The sequence below is a fragment of the Arvicola amphibius genome, chromosome 18 (genome assembly GCF_903992535.2).
Source record: "Arvicola amphibius chromosome 18, mArvAmp1.2, whole genome shotgun sequence".
In the NCBI taxonomy this organism is placed as follows: domain Eukaryota; kingdom Metazoa; phylum Chordata; class Mammalia; order Rodentia; family Cricetidae; genus Arvicola; species Arvicola amphibius.
Window position 1 is genome coordinate 5,727,580 of NC_052064.1, and position 15,514 is coordinate 5,743,093.

Here is a 15,514-nt window from a genome sequence, read left to right on the forward strand (position 1 = left end):
AAATGGTAAGTAAAATCTTTAATTATTTTTTTTCCTGCTATGCCCCTCTTCCCACCAGACAGGGTCTCACTATATAGTTCTGGCTTCCTGGAACCTGCTACATAGACCTGGAAGGCCTTGAACTCACAGAGATTTGCCTCCTAAATTCTGGGATTAAAGGTGTGTGCCATCACATTCAGCTGCTATGTGCACACACACACACACACACACACAAACACACACCTTCAAGCCTTTAAAACATCCAGCTATTTGATATGCAGAAAAGATGATTTTTTTATGATAGTAGATCCCTTGAATATTCAATCACTCTTCTTAAACTATTTTCTTACCCTAGAGGAAGTGTTCCAACGACATCCACACTGTAGGACTCTTGCAAGTTAAACCCCGCAGAAATGCCAGTTCCCATCACCACCTACAATAGACACAAAGCAGGCACACCTCAGAGTCAAGTACCGACATACCACTAAATCAAAGAATCTGCTGATCAGGGAATCTTTTCACTTCCCAGGGTTAGGAGGGGGGGTCTTCAGCTGCCAGCTACCTCCTCTCAGTGGCTTCACCTCACAAAGAACCCTACGGCCCTTGAGGCCTGAATCAGTTTCTTTACTCTGCACCCAGCTGAGATATCTGGTTAGCTGCAGCAGGAGGAAGCCATCACTGGGGTTGGCTTTGAGGTGCATAGAAGGAATGTAGGCTACACACCACGTGTGTGGTGAGGCTGGTAATATCAGCCTGTCACCATGGAACCCACATTTGGCTTTAGAATCCTGCTCTTGCTGCTGTCTCTGTCTCTAGGACAGCAGCATCAGCATAGCCAGAAGCTTCCCATTGTGGCACACAGTTTTCTCCAGGTCCAGAGTACACAGTCTGTCACCCAGAGCAGAGCTCCCAACCCCGAGATTTATGTGAAGTATAAAACACAACGTTCCAAGCAGAGGAGCAAGACAGAAGGTGTAATAGCTGCTTTGCTTCATTCCCAGGAACTGCTGCTTCCAGAACTTCTGGAATGGGCTGTCCAGGAGAGAAGAAAGACCAGCTCTAGGGACAGGCAGTTCTCACAGCAGTGGCCTCTTCATAACCTCTAGTAACATCCACCGGCTATGCCTCTCACACTGGAGGAATGCCTAGACTACTTCAGCTCACAAAACAAAGATGGTTTAAGTACCTGGAGGCTCAATTTTATGTGACCGTAACTAATTACTAAACCATTGGTTTCCTGTTAGCACGAAGAGGTGTATCACAGAATGCAAAACTCAAAATAAATTTATAATAAGAAATAAAGGTCATGCTTAAAAGGAATTGTGAAGACCCTGTCCTCAAACTTTTCAGAAGAATGCTTTTTCCCCCCTCTTTCTTTTATCTGTGGAGTGCATAGATAAGAAGTTTATTTGCTTCAGGTTTCTTGGGGGTGTGGGGGAGGTTACGTTTTATGGGTTGATGTGTGTGTCTGCGTGCAAGTGCGTGCCACACTGTACATGTAGAAGTCAGAGGACTTTTGGAAGTCAGTTTTCTTCTTCCACCATGTGGGTCCTGGGAATGGAACTCACTGTCAGGCTTGTCAGCAAATGTCCTCATCCACTGAGACATCTCACTGCCCTGGCGAGAGGTCTAAAAAGCACACGGGAAGCCGGGCGTTGGTGGCGCACGCCTTTAATCCCAGCACTCGGGAGGCAGAGGCAGGCGGATCTCTGTGAGTTCGAGACCAGCCTGGTCTACAAGAGCTAGTTCCAGGACAGGCTCCAAAGCTACAGAGAAACCCTGTCTCGAAAAACCAAAAAAAAAAAAAAAAAAAAAAAAAGCACACGGGAAGTATTATTTCAGTGATAGTTATAGAAAACTACTCCCCCAGGAAGCATGATGGAATTTTTGAAGGGAATCTGGGCTGTGGGCAGAACTGGTACCCAAGGCAGGAAAGGCCACAGGCATCCATTAGTTCCTCAGCAGCCTCTGCTGCCCTGTGTGTGGAAAAGCTGCCCTGCACCTCTCGCTGTTCCAAGAAGAAACCGGGACTCTACACCCAATCCTAGCTGGAGAAGAGGTTCTGAAATTGCTGGAGATGCCCTCTTCTGCCTTTTCTAGTTGGATGTGTGTGGGACAATTGTCTATATTCTGTCAATTATGTTTTAAATAAACACTGATTGGCCAGTAGCCAGGCAAGAAGTATAGGCGGGACAACCAGACAGGAAGTAGAGGCAGGACAATGAGAACAGGAGAATTCTGGGAAGCAGGAAGCTCCCTCCGCAGTCCTACCCAGATCATGGAAGAAGCAGGATGTGACCTGCCCCGCTGAAAAAGGTACTGAGCCATGTGGCTAACATAGATAAGAATAATGGGTTAATATAAGTTATAAGAGCCAATAAGAAGCCTGAACTAATGGGCCAATCAGTTTTGTAACTAATGCAGACTCTCTGTGTGATTTTCGTTGTGACTTGCCAGCTGTGGGAATTGGGCAGGACAGAAACCCCAGCAAGCCCGGCCCTCATGTTACATACTACTAACTTTTCAGTCACGAATATGTTGTGAGATAGTCGGACTTGACTTACGTGAGACTGTGACATGTTTATCTCAGCATAGAAGTACCAGAAACAGAGAAAGCTGGGGAAATCTTATCTTTTCCAAGTGGAAGACGGAAGCCACTTTATTAAGGTAACTAAAGCTATTGAAGTTATTATGGGTTATTAAAGTAATATGTGATTTTTTTTTCATTTTTTGTTTTTTGAGATAAGGGTACTCTGTGTAGCCATGGCTGTCTTGGAACTTCCTCTGACGACCAGGCTGGCCTCATTCTCACAGAGATCCACCTGCCTCTGCCTCTTGAGTGCTGGCATTAAAGGTGTGTGCCACCACCTCTCAGCATGCTGTGTGCTCTTTAAAAAGTAAACATAATGGAAAAAACTTAAGCAAAGCAAATCCCTCCAAATCCCATCTCTCGGAGATAACCAATGTTAAAACTCATATTATGTCTTCACGTAGGTTTTAAAAGTCACCTGTGTGTATGTTTTAATGCATTTTTATTTTTACTATTTCGTTAGTTATTCTGCAGAATCGGGGGAGGACCCTCCAGCTTCCTGTCCCTCTATCACCTGCACTTCAGAATCCCTTGTAGGAACAGAAGCATGCGATGGCAGGGGCTGAACAGGCCACCGCCTTGCATGTACTTACAGCAAAGAACTCTAGCGGAATGGGTGCTGGCAATTTCTCTTTAAACCTCTCATTAAACTCCTTGCCACCCAACAGCAAACCAAAAACCATCAGGCCAACGCCTAGGGAACACACGTTGAGGTTTTTAACGTTCTGCAACACAGCAACGGTACTCTGTAACACAGTGAATGCCGGATGTTTACATAGCGCTCTGGTCCTGGGTGACCGAACACACATGAGGCACCAGACACATAGTTCACAGAGACAAGAGTGACAGCGGGTAGCAGAGCTGAGCAGAGAGGATGGGCCGAGACGGCTTCATGAGAGGGAAGCGTCCTTCCGTCTGGGCTGCTGGAGAGATTCTGTAAACGGAGGCCGCCCCAGTTGCCTGGCAAAACGAATGCACTTAACTGCACTGCACTGTAGAGTTAGGAAGAGTGTCAACCATGAGATACGCGCTGCTACGTAGTTTAAAAACGTCTGTCTACTTTTGGCAGGTCTGCACGTGTGCCTGAGTGTATGTGTTTGACATCATGATTATAGGAGCCCATGAAAGTCAGGAGATGGTGTCAGGTGCTCTGGAACTGGAGTTCCAAGTGATTGCGGCCACCACAGGTGTCTTCTGGAAGGACAGCAAGTACTTTCACTGCTGATCCTCCTCTTCAAGCCAGGCCTCCTGTCTAGTGTATTTTACCACAGTAAAAAAAAAAAAAAAAGTCTGCAAAAAATTCGGCTTAGGCTAAACTTCAGACAGAGGTGGGTGGGGGCAGCTAGTGTACAATTCAGTGGTGGAGTGTGCAATTGGCAGGCTCCGGGCCCTGGAGCCAACCCTCAGTACACAAACTGGAAGGTTTTAGACTGAAGTATTTCTCTTCATATCATCTATAGATTAGGAGATATTTTCTTTAACCTAACCATATAACTTTATACTCATAATTCTTATCCAACAACATTATGGACTTTGTTGTTTTGTTTTGCTTGAGATAGGGTCTCATTGTGGAGTCCAGGTTGACCTTGAACTCACGTTCCTCTGGAGTGTTTGGACAGACTACACACAAGGCTTATGCTTTTGATATGCTGATATCAGAAGGTAGCTCTTATAAAATTCAGAGAAATCTCCCTGGGGCTGAGTTGTGAATGTTACGGAAGATTCAGCGTCAACCCCACGGAATACTGCGCAGAGGTCAACACACAGCTAAGTTTTAGAAATCTTCAGTTGTCAGGAGAAGATGATAGTGAAGTCAGGCAAGCTTTGGGGTCAGGGGAATGATGCTTAGAAAGAAGCCCAGGAGAGAAGAAAGCCAATCATCTTATGGCTATGGTCTGGATACCCAAATGTAACCATTTCATCTGAAACCCAAGAAAGCAGAGAGCCCACCACCCCTGGGCTGCACAGCCTAGGACTCCTGCAGGTGCAGACTGCGCTGCGCAGGTGCAGACTGCATTCTCTCCGTGACAAGTCATTCTGAGAAGTCTAGAAGTAGGAGGTCTATTTCCAGCCATCACAGAAATTAATAATTTGTGGGATCTCCTTACAGTTTGAGTCCAGTATTATCAACTGAGGATTCAAATTTAAATGCCACCTCTTCAAAATGGCCTTCCCAGAACCCTAATCTAAAGGCGTCTGTACTCAGCTTTAGAGACCCTGTTCTCATTCTTAGGGCACTTAACGTATTTTGTAAGGCACGTTTGCCCAGTTGTGGTTCACCTTTTTTTTTTTTTTGCCAGCTTGAATAAGCAGCCTTTGTGAGAGATGTTTTCCTATTATATCTTTTCTTTGTTTTTTAAGATAGGGTCTCACTGTGTAGCCTTGGCTGGCCTAAAACTCACTAGGTATCCCAGGCTGACCTGGAACTCCCTCTGTAGACCAGGCTGGCCTCAAACTCACAGAGATCTGCCTGTTTCTGCCTCGGAAGGACTAGAATTAAAGGCGTGCTTTTAATTCACCCAGCTTCCTATTCTATCTTTAAAACTACCCTCATGTGGTCTTACAGGCTGACTGCTCAGCTAATGAGTGATGGGTGCAGCCACCAGCAGCGCACTAACTCCTGAGGCGGGGGAGAACTATGGACCCCCAACGTGGGTTTCAGGATTTAAGCAGCAACCGCGTCCTACCCGCCCCACCCGGCCCGCCCCGCAGCATTGAAGGTAGAAAGATAAACAGAGGCAGATAGGGGTGGAGTGTGGGGAGCCAGCAGCAGGAGTCGGGCATCGCCTACTTACATACACCACCGAAAAGATCCCGCTGTACCGCTTCGTTTTCACCCCGAACAGGTATTTCAGCATGGAGGTGAACACATGCACCGCGGCCGCGGTGGTGAACCCCCGCACCAGAGGTTCCGTGAGGTAAATGGCCACAAACCCAAACCTGCAGACACCTAGGCAAAACTACGGTTTTTAAAATGACAAAGAAACAAACAGCAAAATGGGTTAGGAAAAGACAATTATCGGACAACGGGTGAGCCTCTCTTGTGAGGAGCTGACTTTGCAAACTCCATTTTAAAGAAGGGGCTTATGCCATCTAATGAGCTGGGGGTGGGGGCAGATCTAAGCTCCAGAAATGTGCGGAGATAGCAGAAACTTGAAAGGATACCCTGAAAATAGCCAATTAAGGAGCTAGGGAGCAGGGCCATAAAATTTAACGAGGTCTAGACATTCCTGGGAGGCATCCTGTCCTTGAAGATACCTTGTCAGTTATTTATTTATGGCTGTTAGGTTTTCACACCCCCAAACAGACCAATCGTTTCAGAAACTACCTTACCCTATGCCCTCCTTACCCAGTCCCAAAACAGGACTGAACTCCCCTGATTACCGTGTTTCCCTTTTAAAAGCTCTACCCTCCCAGGGCTCCCTGCCATACTTTCTGCACCCCCCATGCTGGGGTGCTGGAAAGATGCTGGTCCAAACTTGAGTTTGAATATTAAAAAATCCTCATGTAATTTGCATCAGAAATCTGGCTCCGTGAAATTATTTGGGGACCAGAAACTTAGGCATAACACTTTCTAGGCCACTCGTACCTGTGGTAGCTAACGGAACACTGGTTATAAAGAAAATAACATAACCTGCGATAGCTTGAGTCCTTTGTCAGTGCTTACTTACACTCTGTTTATGAGGGGCTCACTCATGCAGGTCATATGCCTGCCAGACCCTCCAAGTTCACAAGGGGGGGGCCTCTTCCCTGACCACCACCCACTCCATCAAACTTGTTTTGCTTTTAGGATATCTGGAACACTCAAGGTAAACCCATTAGTCATTCTCAGTGGGCAGCTGTTGCCAGCATCTTGAACCCCCAGCTCTGGAGTTTTGCCGTCTGACTCTGCCCACACATAGTGAGACCAGCTTAGAGAATTCAGTAGGCATCCACAGATGAACCAACCCGAGTCCATTTCCCCAAACTGGAGTCTCACCTGAATGATTCCCGAAAGTAAGGTCACAGACATGGCGACTTTCACTCTTAATGCATCCCTGGCTTCTGTACCATTGGTGGCATTTACTCCTCCTGGGATGACTATATCATCTGGTACTAACCGAACGGCCACACCGCCAATCATCAGACTAATAACAGCAAAGGGGCCTGAAACAGGAGCATGAATAAGCTGTTCAGAAGCTCAGGAAGCTAATCCAGTAGCCCTGATGTCATGATCAGGAATGACCCCACCCTGGTCAGGGGCTTATAACATAATTTTAGCCGAAAGAACGACCCAATCATTTTAGCAGAAAGCAGGAACCCTGAGTGACTTTTGAGGTCCTCGTGCTCACAGAGAAGCACCAGGGAAACCAGGGTTGTGACACACACAGGCTCGCCTCTTCAACAGAAGGGCTGTGCACCTGTTTTCCACCCAGAACCTTCTGGTGCCTTGTGCTATCTGTAAGGACAAGCCACACCTGAATCATCCTTCTCCTTGAGACCTTTATCTTGAGAATCGTTTCTCAGTCAATAGTTAGGGGAGATGTTACGTGTACTATGAGGCCTGGTGTTATCTATATGACCAAGAACACACCAGATCCTGGACCCTTAGGTATAGAACCCCCCTTCACGGTAGAGGCCACATATATTTTGCAGAGGAGTTTGGATAAAGTCATGCCTTAAGCTTTATTGTGTGCTTGGGATTGAGATAATTGTCACCAAAGTTAACTATGTCAAAAATAAACTTCCTGTTGTCAGACTCTAGAGGTTTGAACCAACACCAGCTAACTAAGTCGTGCTGGACTGGATTTCCTTCTTGCCTCAGTCCAAAGGCTGTGGCATTTGCAGGGACCCCCCACGGTGATACTGCAGGGCTGGGGAGTAGCTCTGTCCGTGAAGGGCTGTGTCTTCCAGCTTGAGGACCTGAGTTAGGATCTATAGCATCCACATAAAATCTGGTGTTGTAGTGTGTGCCCATAACACTCGTGCTGCAGGAGGAAGTGGATCCTCAGAGCTCACTTTTCAACCCGTCTAACCAAGCAGTGCACTCTGGGTTCAGTGAGAGACTTTGCCTCAAGATATGAGGTGAACTGTCCTGTTCCCTCAAGTTCTCCTCTCTCCTCCTCTTCTCCCCTCCTCCTTCCCTTCTGCCCTCCCTTCTCACCCCACCCCCATGCTCCTAATTTTCTCAGGAGATCTTGCTTATTTCCCCTTCCCAGGGGAATCTATATATGTTTCTCTTAGGGTTCTCTTTGTTACTTAGCTTCTCTTGGGTCCTCTGAATGTGGGTGACAGTTGTATGACTGGGGCAGACTGTGGGGCTACCGATAATGGCACCAGGATTTATCCCTACTGCTTGTACTGTTTTTTTGGAACTCATTCTCTTTGGAGGGATACCTTGCTCAGCCTAGATATAGTGGGGAGGGCCTTGGTCCTGCCTCAAAGCAATGTGCTAGACTTTGTTGACTCCCCATGGGAAACCTTACCCTCTCTGTGGAGTGAATGTGGGGGGGGGGTGGAGGGAACGGGAGAAGAAGAGGGAGTGGAAACTGGGATTGGTGTGTACAACGAGAAAAGATAGTTTTTTTAAAAAAATAAATAATAACAATTAAAGCTTTGAGATAGTCAGAGTGTCCAACAGAACAGTAATAGGTAAATACATTATACCATTCGCTATTCCTTAAATATATGGTAGTGAATGGTCTTTGTTTCTTACAATACATATTATAAATAATTGATTTTCAGAGTTGGGATTGTATATCCCACCATTCATAATCTATGAAAGCCCACTTTTCTATGCGTTTAACATTAATTTTAAGCCACTATTCTTTCACAACGTGATTTTTAAAGCTTTCTAGGTCATCCCATCTTTTGGATACCCTGTAATTCATCCAACCAGTCTCAGGTTATTAGGGCTTCAGACGCTCTGAGTGGTGGATGGGCAGGGCCGTGGGCGGAAGGGGAGGGGAGCAGAAGGAGAGGAGGGAGAGGGAACTGAGATTGGTACTTAAAATAAAAAAAGATGGCTTCAAAAAATAAAATAAAATGAACTATACTGGAAAAGAAGATAAGAGGTTGAGTGTAATAGCAGAAGACACCTGACATTTACCTCTGGCCTCCACATGTATGTTTACACACACATACACAAACACACATAGGAAAAAAAGGTGGGCATAGTTCATAGTTTACCTCATAGTTCATGTGAGGCAATCGCAGGACAACTTATGGGAGTTCGTGCCTTCCCTCTAGAGGGCCACAGGGATTGAACTCAGGTCACCAGTTTTGGAGACAGGCGCCTTTACCAGCCGAGCCATCTTACCAGCTCATGAGCCTCAAAACTTCTGCTGGAGCCTAGGTCCCCGTGTGTGATAAAGCTCCAGCAAGGCTATAGGGGCAATTCCTAGGACCACATGGACAAGAGACGAAGGGGAGGGGATGGGGAAGAAAGGGAAGGAGTAGGAAGAGTGATGGTTGCTTAGGTGAACCCTTCTGAGATGCTGACTTCTCGGGACTGGGAGAGAGAATAAAATGATTGCTTTCATGAATCCTATTTACTTTTATAATTTAAATTTATTTTTAAAAGTGATATACAATATAAGCTTCTAAGTTGGGTAGCATTTGTTACCAAGCAATAGATACCAAGAACACGCAGCCTTACAAAGCTCTAGCATTATAATTAAATTCACAGGCATCTGATCCTATACGCACAAAGAGAGAACATGTATAACTCAGAGCTTAAAGTGTGATGAAGTTCCATATTCCACAAGGTGATTAGGAGCCCTGAGTATCACTATCAAAATAAATAGGAAGGAAATCCAGACACAAGCAAAGTGTACTGGAAAATAAAGCACTGGTCTCATCTTACAATCTTTTATGCAAAAAATTGCTCATTTAATTAACCCAAGATTATAAGAAAGCTATTAATTTCAGAAACCTTGGAGAAGTGGAAGGAGGAATAAGAAGAGGAAGAAGAGAAAGAAGAAGAAAGAGGAAGAGGAGAAGGAAAAGGAAGGAAGAAGAAGAAGGAGGAGGAGGAGGAGGAAGGAAGAGGAGGAGGAAGGAGGAGGAGGAAGGAGGAGGAGGAAGAAGAAAAAGGAGGAGGAGGAGGAAGAAGAAGGAGGAGGAAGAAGAAGGAGGAGGAGGAGGAGGAAGAAGAAGAAGAAAAAGGAGGAGGAGGAGGAGGAGCAGGAGCAGGAGCAGAAGAAAAGAAGAAGAAGAAGAAGAAGAAGAAGAAGAAGAAGAAGAAGAAGAAGAAGAAGAAGAAGAAGAAGAAGAAGAAGAAGAAGAAGAAGAAGAAGAAGAAGAAGAAGAAGAAGAAGAAGAAGAAAACACGCACATGGCTGGGGAATGAGTCCAGGGCTGCACACAGGCTAGGCGAGGGCTCAACCTGCTGGCATACTGCCTCAGAAGAGTGTAGTCACATTTTTAAAGCAATTAATGGATACGCAGTCACAAAAATTTAATTAAGCAATAATAACAAGCATATTGCAAAGCTTGGCAAAAAGCTTTATGTTATTAAACGTATGTCTTTACCTATAGATATGTGTCTGGAGGTCCCGAAGAAACAGTACATGATAACAGGGTAAAATGAAGAGTACAGGCCAAACACCGGAGGTACCGCTGCCAGCATTGCAAAGGCTAAGCCTGCAGAAACAGAGGGCACAGACGGAGTCATGGTTCACCAATAGCAGGGTGTATTCCTTTTAACCTCTTGGGCTCTGATGAGCACGTGATCCCTGTCTTAATTTAAGCAGATGCCTTTCTTCTGCCCTAACACCATGAACACAGTCCGTACTGCAGTGTTGGCTCATCGTGATTGTAAACTTGACAGGGTCTAGAGTCACTGTAAGGAAACCTCCTGACTGGTCTGGGGGGGATTGTATGGACAAGGTTAACTGAGGTAGGCACACCATTCTAAATGTGGCTTGCACCACTCCCTGGGTTTAAGTCCTGGACTGATTTAGAAGGAGCAAGAAAGCTGAGCAACATCCTCCACTGTGCCATTTCCTGGCCTATCCACGCCCCTCCACCCGACCCCTATGTACCATTACTTGTCCCTCATCGGAAGCTAAGCTCTCCCTGGCTCCTCTGTTGCCAAATGCTCACTCTGCAGTCTTCTTGGACAGGTATCTTCCAAGTGAGCCAAGCCTGGTTCACTTCCAGGTTTGTAGTCTTCCAACCAGAACACTTAGGATTTTATTCTGAGAGACTTTAACAGTGTAGGTCACACCCTTTGGGCGTGCTCCCAAAATTCCTTCCGTTGTGGAGAGACATGAATAATATCTACTTCCTCCTAAGGTCCCAGCAACAAAGACAGGTACAATTCTACCAAAGCCACTCAGAGAAAGCAATAAGCTTACAGAGGTGACCTTAAGGCAGCCACACTGGACGTTCTGCTCCCAGAAGGGATGACGTCAGGCTTCCCCAGGGCTCTGTAGATGGAATCCTTCCCCCTCATCCTTTCCTGTTTCATCTTCTAGCCCACTGGTTCTCAACCTTCCTAATACCGTGACCCTTTAATACAGTTCCTCACATTGTAGTGACCCCCAGTTATTTCATTGCTACTTCGTAAGGGTAATTTTGTTACTGTTATGAATTGTAATGAAGATATCTGATATGTAGGACCCCCGAAGGGGTCACCATCCACAGATTGAGAATGACTGCTCTAGCTTCTTTCAGGGACTCTGGAGTCATGTGCAGTTAGGGCAGAGCTGCACACAGCTGGGTGGGGGAGGTGGCCGGATGCACAGGTGAGGGTCTTATGGCCCAGCCTGCTCCTCCTTCCAAGAGGAACATCTACAGCGAGCAAGCCCAGCTGTGACGGTCCTTGGCGCGCAGGCCTAGCTGGACTCCTGAAGGTGGCTACAGTTGGGCCAGAGGATGGCGCCACACAACAGGGTCCCTGTTGTGTATGTGTGTGTATGTGTATGTGTGTATATGTGTGTGTATGTGTGTGTATGTGTGTTGGGGTGTATGTGTGTATGTGTGTGTATGTGTGTGTATGTGTATGTATGTGTGTGTGTGGGGGAGTGTGTGTAGGTGTATGTGTATGTGTGGGTGTGTGGGTATATGTGTGTGTGTATGTGTATATGTGTGTGTGTGGGGGGGGTGTATGCGTGTGTGTGTATGTGTGTGTGTGTTGTGTGTGTGTGTGTAGGATGACTTGTGCCATGCTGTACACATGCAGTCCAGAGGTCTCCCTTCATCCTTACCTGTGTTCTGGGACTGAATTTGGTCACCAGGCTACTGCACTTAGTGTCTTTCTCCACCAACCATCTTGCCAGCTCTGCTTCCTTCTGAGCTGCTCTTTCTCTCTGCCCTTTCTCCTCTCTCTACTGGGACTGAACCTAGGACCTTGCTGGGCTCCATCCACCCCACCTCATTTTTACTTTTTAAGACAGGAACTAGCCCAGTGTCTCAGGCTGACTTGAAACTTCTCTGTAGCCTAGGGAGGTTATGAACATGTAATCATCTGATCCCAGCCTGTGTCTTCCTACTGCTGTCTACACCCCGGTGCACTGTCTTCCTGTCTACACCCCGGTGCACTGTCTTCCTACTGTCTACACCCCTGGTGCACTGTCTTCCTGTCTACACCCCTGGTGCACTGTCTTCCTACTGTCTACACCCCTGGTGCACTGTCTTCCTACTGTCTACACCCCTGGTACACTGTCTTCCTGTCTACACCCCTGGTACACTGTCTTCCTGTCTACACCCCTGGTGCACTGTCTTCCTGTCTACACCCCTGGTACACTGTCTTCCTGTCTACACCCCTGGTGCACTGTCTTCCTGTCTACACCCCTGGTGCACTGTCTTCCTGTCTACACCCCTGGTGCACTGTCTTCCTGTCTACACCCCTGGTGCACTGTCTTCCTACTGTCTACACCCCGGTGCACTGTCTTCCTACTGTCTACACCCCTGGTGCACTGTCTTCCTGTCTACACCCCTGGTGCACTGTCTTCCTACTGTCTACACCCCTGGTGCACTGTCTTCCTGTCTACACCCCGGTGCACTGTCTTCCTACTGTCTACACCCCTGGTGTACTGTCTTCCTGTCTACACCCCTGGTGCACTGTCTTCCTACTGTCTACACCCCTGGTGCACTGTCTTCCTGTCTACACCCCGGTGCACTGTCTTCCTGTCTACACCCCTGGTGCACTGTCTTCCTACTGTCTACACCCCTGGTGCACTGTCTTCCTGTCTACACCCCAGTGCACTGTCTTCCTGTCTACACCCCTGGTGCACTGTCTTCCTACTGTCTACACCTCTGGTGCACTGTCTTCCTGTATACACCCCTCATGCACCGCCTTCCCCTTGGCGCATTTACTCAGCCCAGGTCTTTTCTTGAGCCCACCTCAGTCACACTGCTCCTCCTGTCGGAAATGCTTTTCCTCTTGCTTTTACCTGCCTGACGTCTCAGCTTACATTGACTTAAATTTTTTTTTTACAATTTTATAACATATCTATGCTAAATTTTGATCATTTTCTCTATCTCTTTTACCTTTTCAGCTTTTTCCTGTTTTTTCAATCCTTCTTTACAGCAACCCCTTCCCACTTTGATGTCTTTCTTTTCTTTGTGTGAGTAATGTGTTTAATTACAGTTTCTTGCACAAATGCATGCTGAGTCCACTCTTCCAAAGAACTTTTCCATTATTTCTTTACCTAAACTAGCTCCCCAATAATGTCTTAGGATCCCCTGTTTTCCTTTATGAGGCTTATAATTTAATCATGTGTATGTTCCTTTATTTATTTCTTGTCTTAGTCCCAGTTTGGATAGTTAGTTAGCGCTCTAGGTGTACGGGAACCAGGCATGCGCTTGATAGCACATATTGCTTAGAATGAACATAAATTTTTTTGAGACAGTGTTTCACTGTGTAACCCTGTCTGTCCCAAAACTTGCTATTTGGACCAACTTTCCTTGAAATCACAGTATTCCATATGAGTTAGGATTTAGGGCATGTTCCACCGTACCTGGCTCACAGGTTGATATTTTTTAATATTCTTTTAATAATAGATAAAACCACAGAGTTGTCAAGAAAATCCAATGCATCATAATCCCTTTTAGTCACGTCATGGGCCCAGAAACAAGAAATTTACCACAACTACAACAAATTGTTGACTGAGCAACTGACTGATCCTCAGATTGGGACCACCCCTTTCCACTGTGAATGATCCCATGCTTCTTAAGTTTCTGAAAAGATTTCTTAGAAAGGTAAAAGTTACTGGAACAGTATGACAAAAACCATGAACCTGCAACTGTGATGGGCACAGGTTAAACAATTAGATGAGGGGATGGAAGCAAGGAAAACAAACAGTGGAAGACACACAACACACCAGAGAGGAGAGAGAGAGAGAGACAGAGAGGGAGACACAGAGAGACACAGAGAGAGACAGAGAGAGACAGAGAGAGAGACAGAGAGAGAGAGAGAGAGAGAGAGAGAGAGAGAGAGAGAGAGAGAGAGAGAGAGAGAGAGAGAACACAACGTATTGTACTAACCTTGGGGAAGCTGCAGCACTCCCGTGCTTATGCCCGAGACCAAGTCCCCCAACACATACTCTTTGAATTTATATGCTGGTAACCACTTAGTGATGGGCAGAAACATGTAAATAATGTTTCTTATTTTCTTAGGAGTGCATCTAAGGAGACAAAGACACAGACAAAGTTGTAAGCGAGGGACGTCCCTGTAGAACCCACACTGGGATGGTCTCTCTTCATCAGTTTATGAGTGATAAGGAGCAAACCACAGTGATTAAGATGCTACTGAACAGGGTGGGGACCCACATGGGAACCAAGACAGAGAGGCCGAACCAGCCCTGTGAACAACGGGGGAGGCAGATGGTTTAGAACTTTATGGAGAATTTGAGAACAGGTATGCAAACCTTTACATGGATGTAAGGAGGAGTAGAAAACCATTAAGCATGGTGTGTCGGTTAGTTAATTATACCAACGTAATTTAGAACCATCGGGAAGAGAGTTGCAATGAGGAATTGTCTAGATCAAATTGGTCTAGACAATATGGGTTGTCTGTGGGAAATTGTCTTGACTGTTAATTGTGGTATGACCTCGTCTACTGTGTCATTTACCAAGGAGAGGGGTCCTGAATAGTATAAGGGAGCACAGAGCTATCAAGCGTCCACCAGTATATTTTCCCCCTGCTCTGCTCTTGACTGTGGCTTTAGGTTCCTATCTTGCCTGTCTGCAATAATAGACCCGTGAGATAAAGAAATTCTTCCTTCCTATGTTGCTTTTCGTCAGGCTGTTTTATCATAGCAACAGAAATGAAACCAAGTCTCGCGATGCCACGCACAGGGTTCACCGGACCAAGCCAAAGGCTGACACCAGAGTCATGGCTCTGTAGACTGCAAGTGTTCACCCCTCATTTTTCCTCCAACTCGCCAAAAGATCTTCACGCATGGGACCTTGAATTCTCAGAGCCGAAGGCTACGGAAGAGGAAATGGGTTAGACGTACGTGAAGGCCTGTTTCAGCTTATCCCCGATGGAATCGGAGACCTTGTCCTTCACGTGCAGCCTCTCCTGGAGGACAGGGTGACTAAAGATCGGCCTCTCCACGCAGTACCTCTGAGCTGCCACGGGGATTTCATTTTCCTCAGCATGATCCATGGTCTGCGGTTCTTCACCGGCAGCAGGAGACAAGCATTTCTGGAGGGTCAGTCACTAAGGGAGAAAACAAAACCCGTTTTACGTGGTGAAAGCCATCTCTTCCTTAGGGTGGTCTAGGTTCTGAGGACTCCTCAGAACCCCCAGCATACTTCCCGCGAGGTTGTGTAGAGTAGGCATTCACGAATATCGTGAACAAAAACAAATTTAAGAACCCTGTTTGTGTATTCCCCTCAGAACAATAAATAGGGAGTGTGTAGAAGTTCAACAAGCATTCATGTTAAGCTTAGTGCTGGTCCTGCAGCCCACTGCCTCTAGTTCTTTGTTAACAGAAGTAGAAGCCAGATGAA

The 15,514-nt window shown here is 46.3% G+C and overlaps 1 protein-coding gene across 4 annotated transcripts in view; it reads right to left on the bottom strand.

Annotated features, from left to right (window-relative positions):
• Positions 1 to 15,167, bottom strand: part of Slc26a5 (solute carrier family 26 member 5) — a 36,266-nt gene extending 21,099 nt beyond the window's left edge. For 3 of the 4 annotated variants that reach the window (XM_038315368.1, XM_038315367.1, XM_038315365.1), the window contains exons 1-7: positions 15,016 to 15,167; positions 14,042 to 14,181; positions 10,082 to 10,192; positions 6,549 to 6,715; positions 5,365 to 5,529; positions 3,163 to 3,315; positions 330 to 412 (exon numbers count right to left, since the gene is read on the bottom strand). In XM_038315368.1, the coding sequence (XP_038171296.1) occupies positions 330 to 412; positions 3,163 to 3,315; positions 5,365 to 5,529; positions 6,549 to 6,715; positions 10,082 to 10,192; positions 14,042 to 14,181; positions 15,016 to 15,167 (971 nt within the window). The remainder of the gene's footprint in view (positions 1 to 329; positions 413 to 3,162; positions 3,316 to 5,364; positions 5,530 to 6,548; positions 6,716 to 10,081; positions 10,193 to 14,041; positions 14,182 to 15,015) is intronic. The other variant, XM_038315369.1, reaches the window with a different exon arrangement.
• Positions 15,168 to 15,514: the final 347 nt, after the last annotated feature.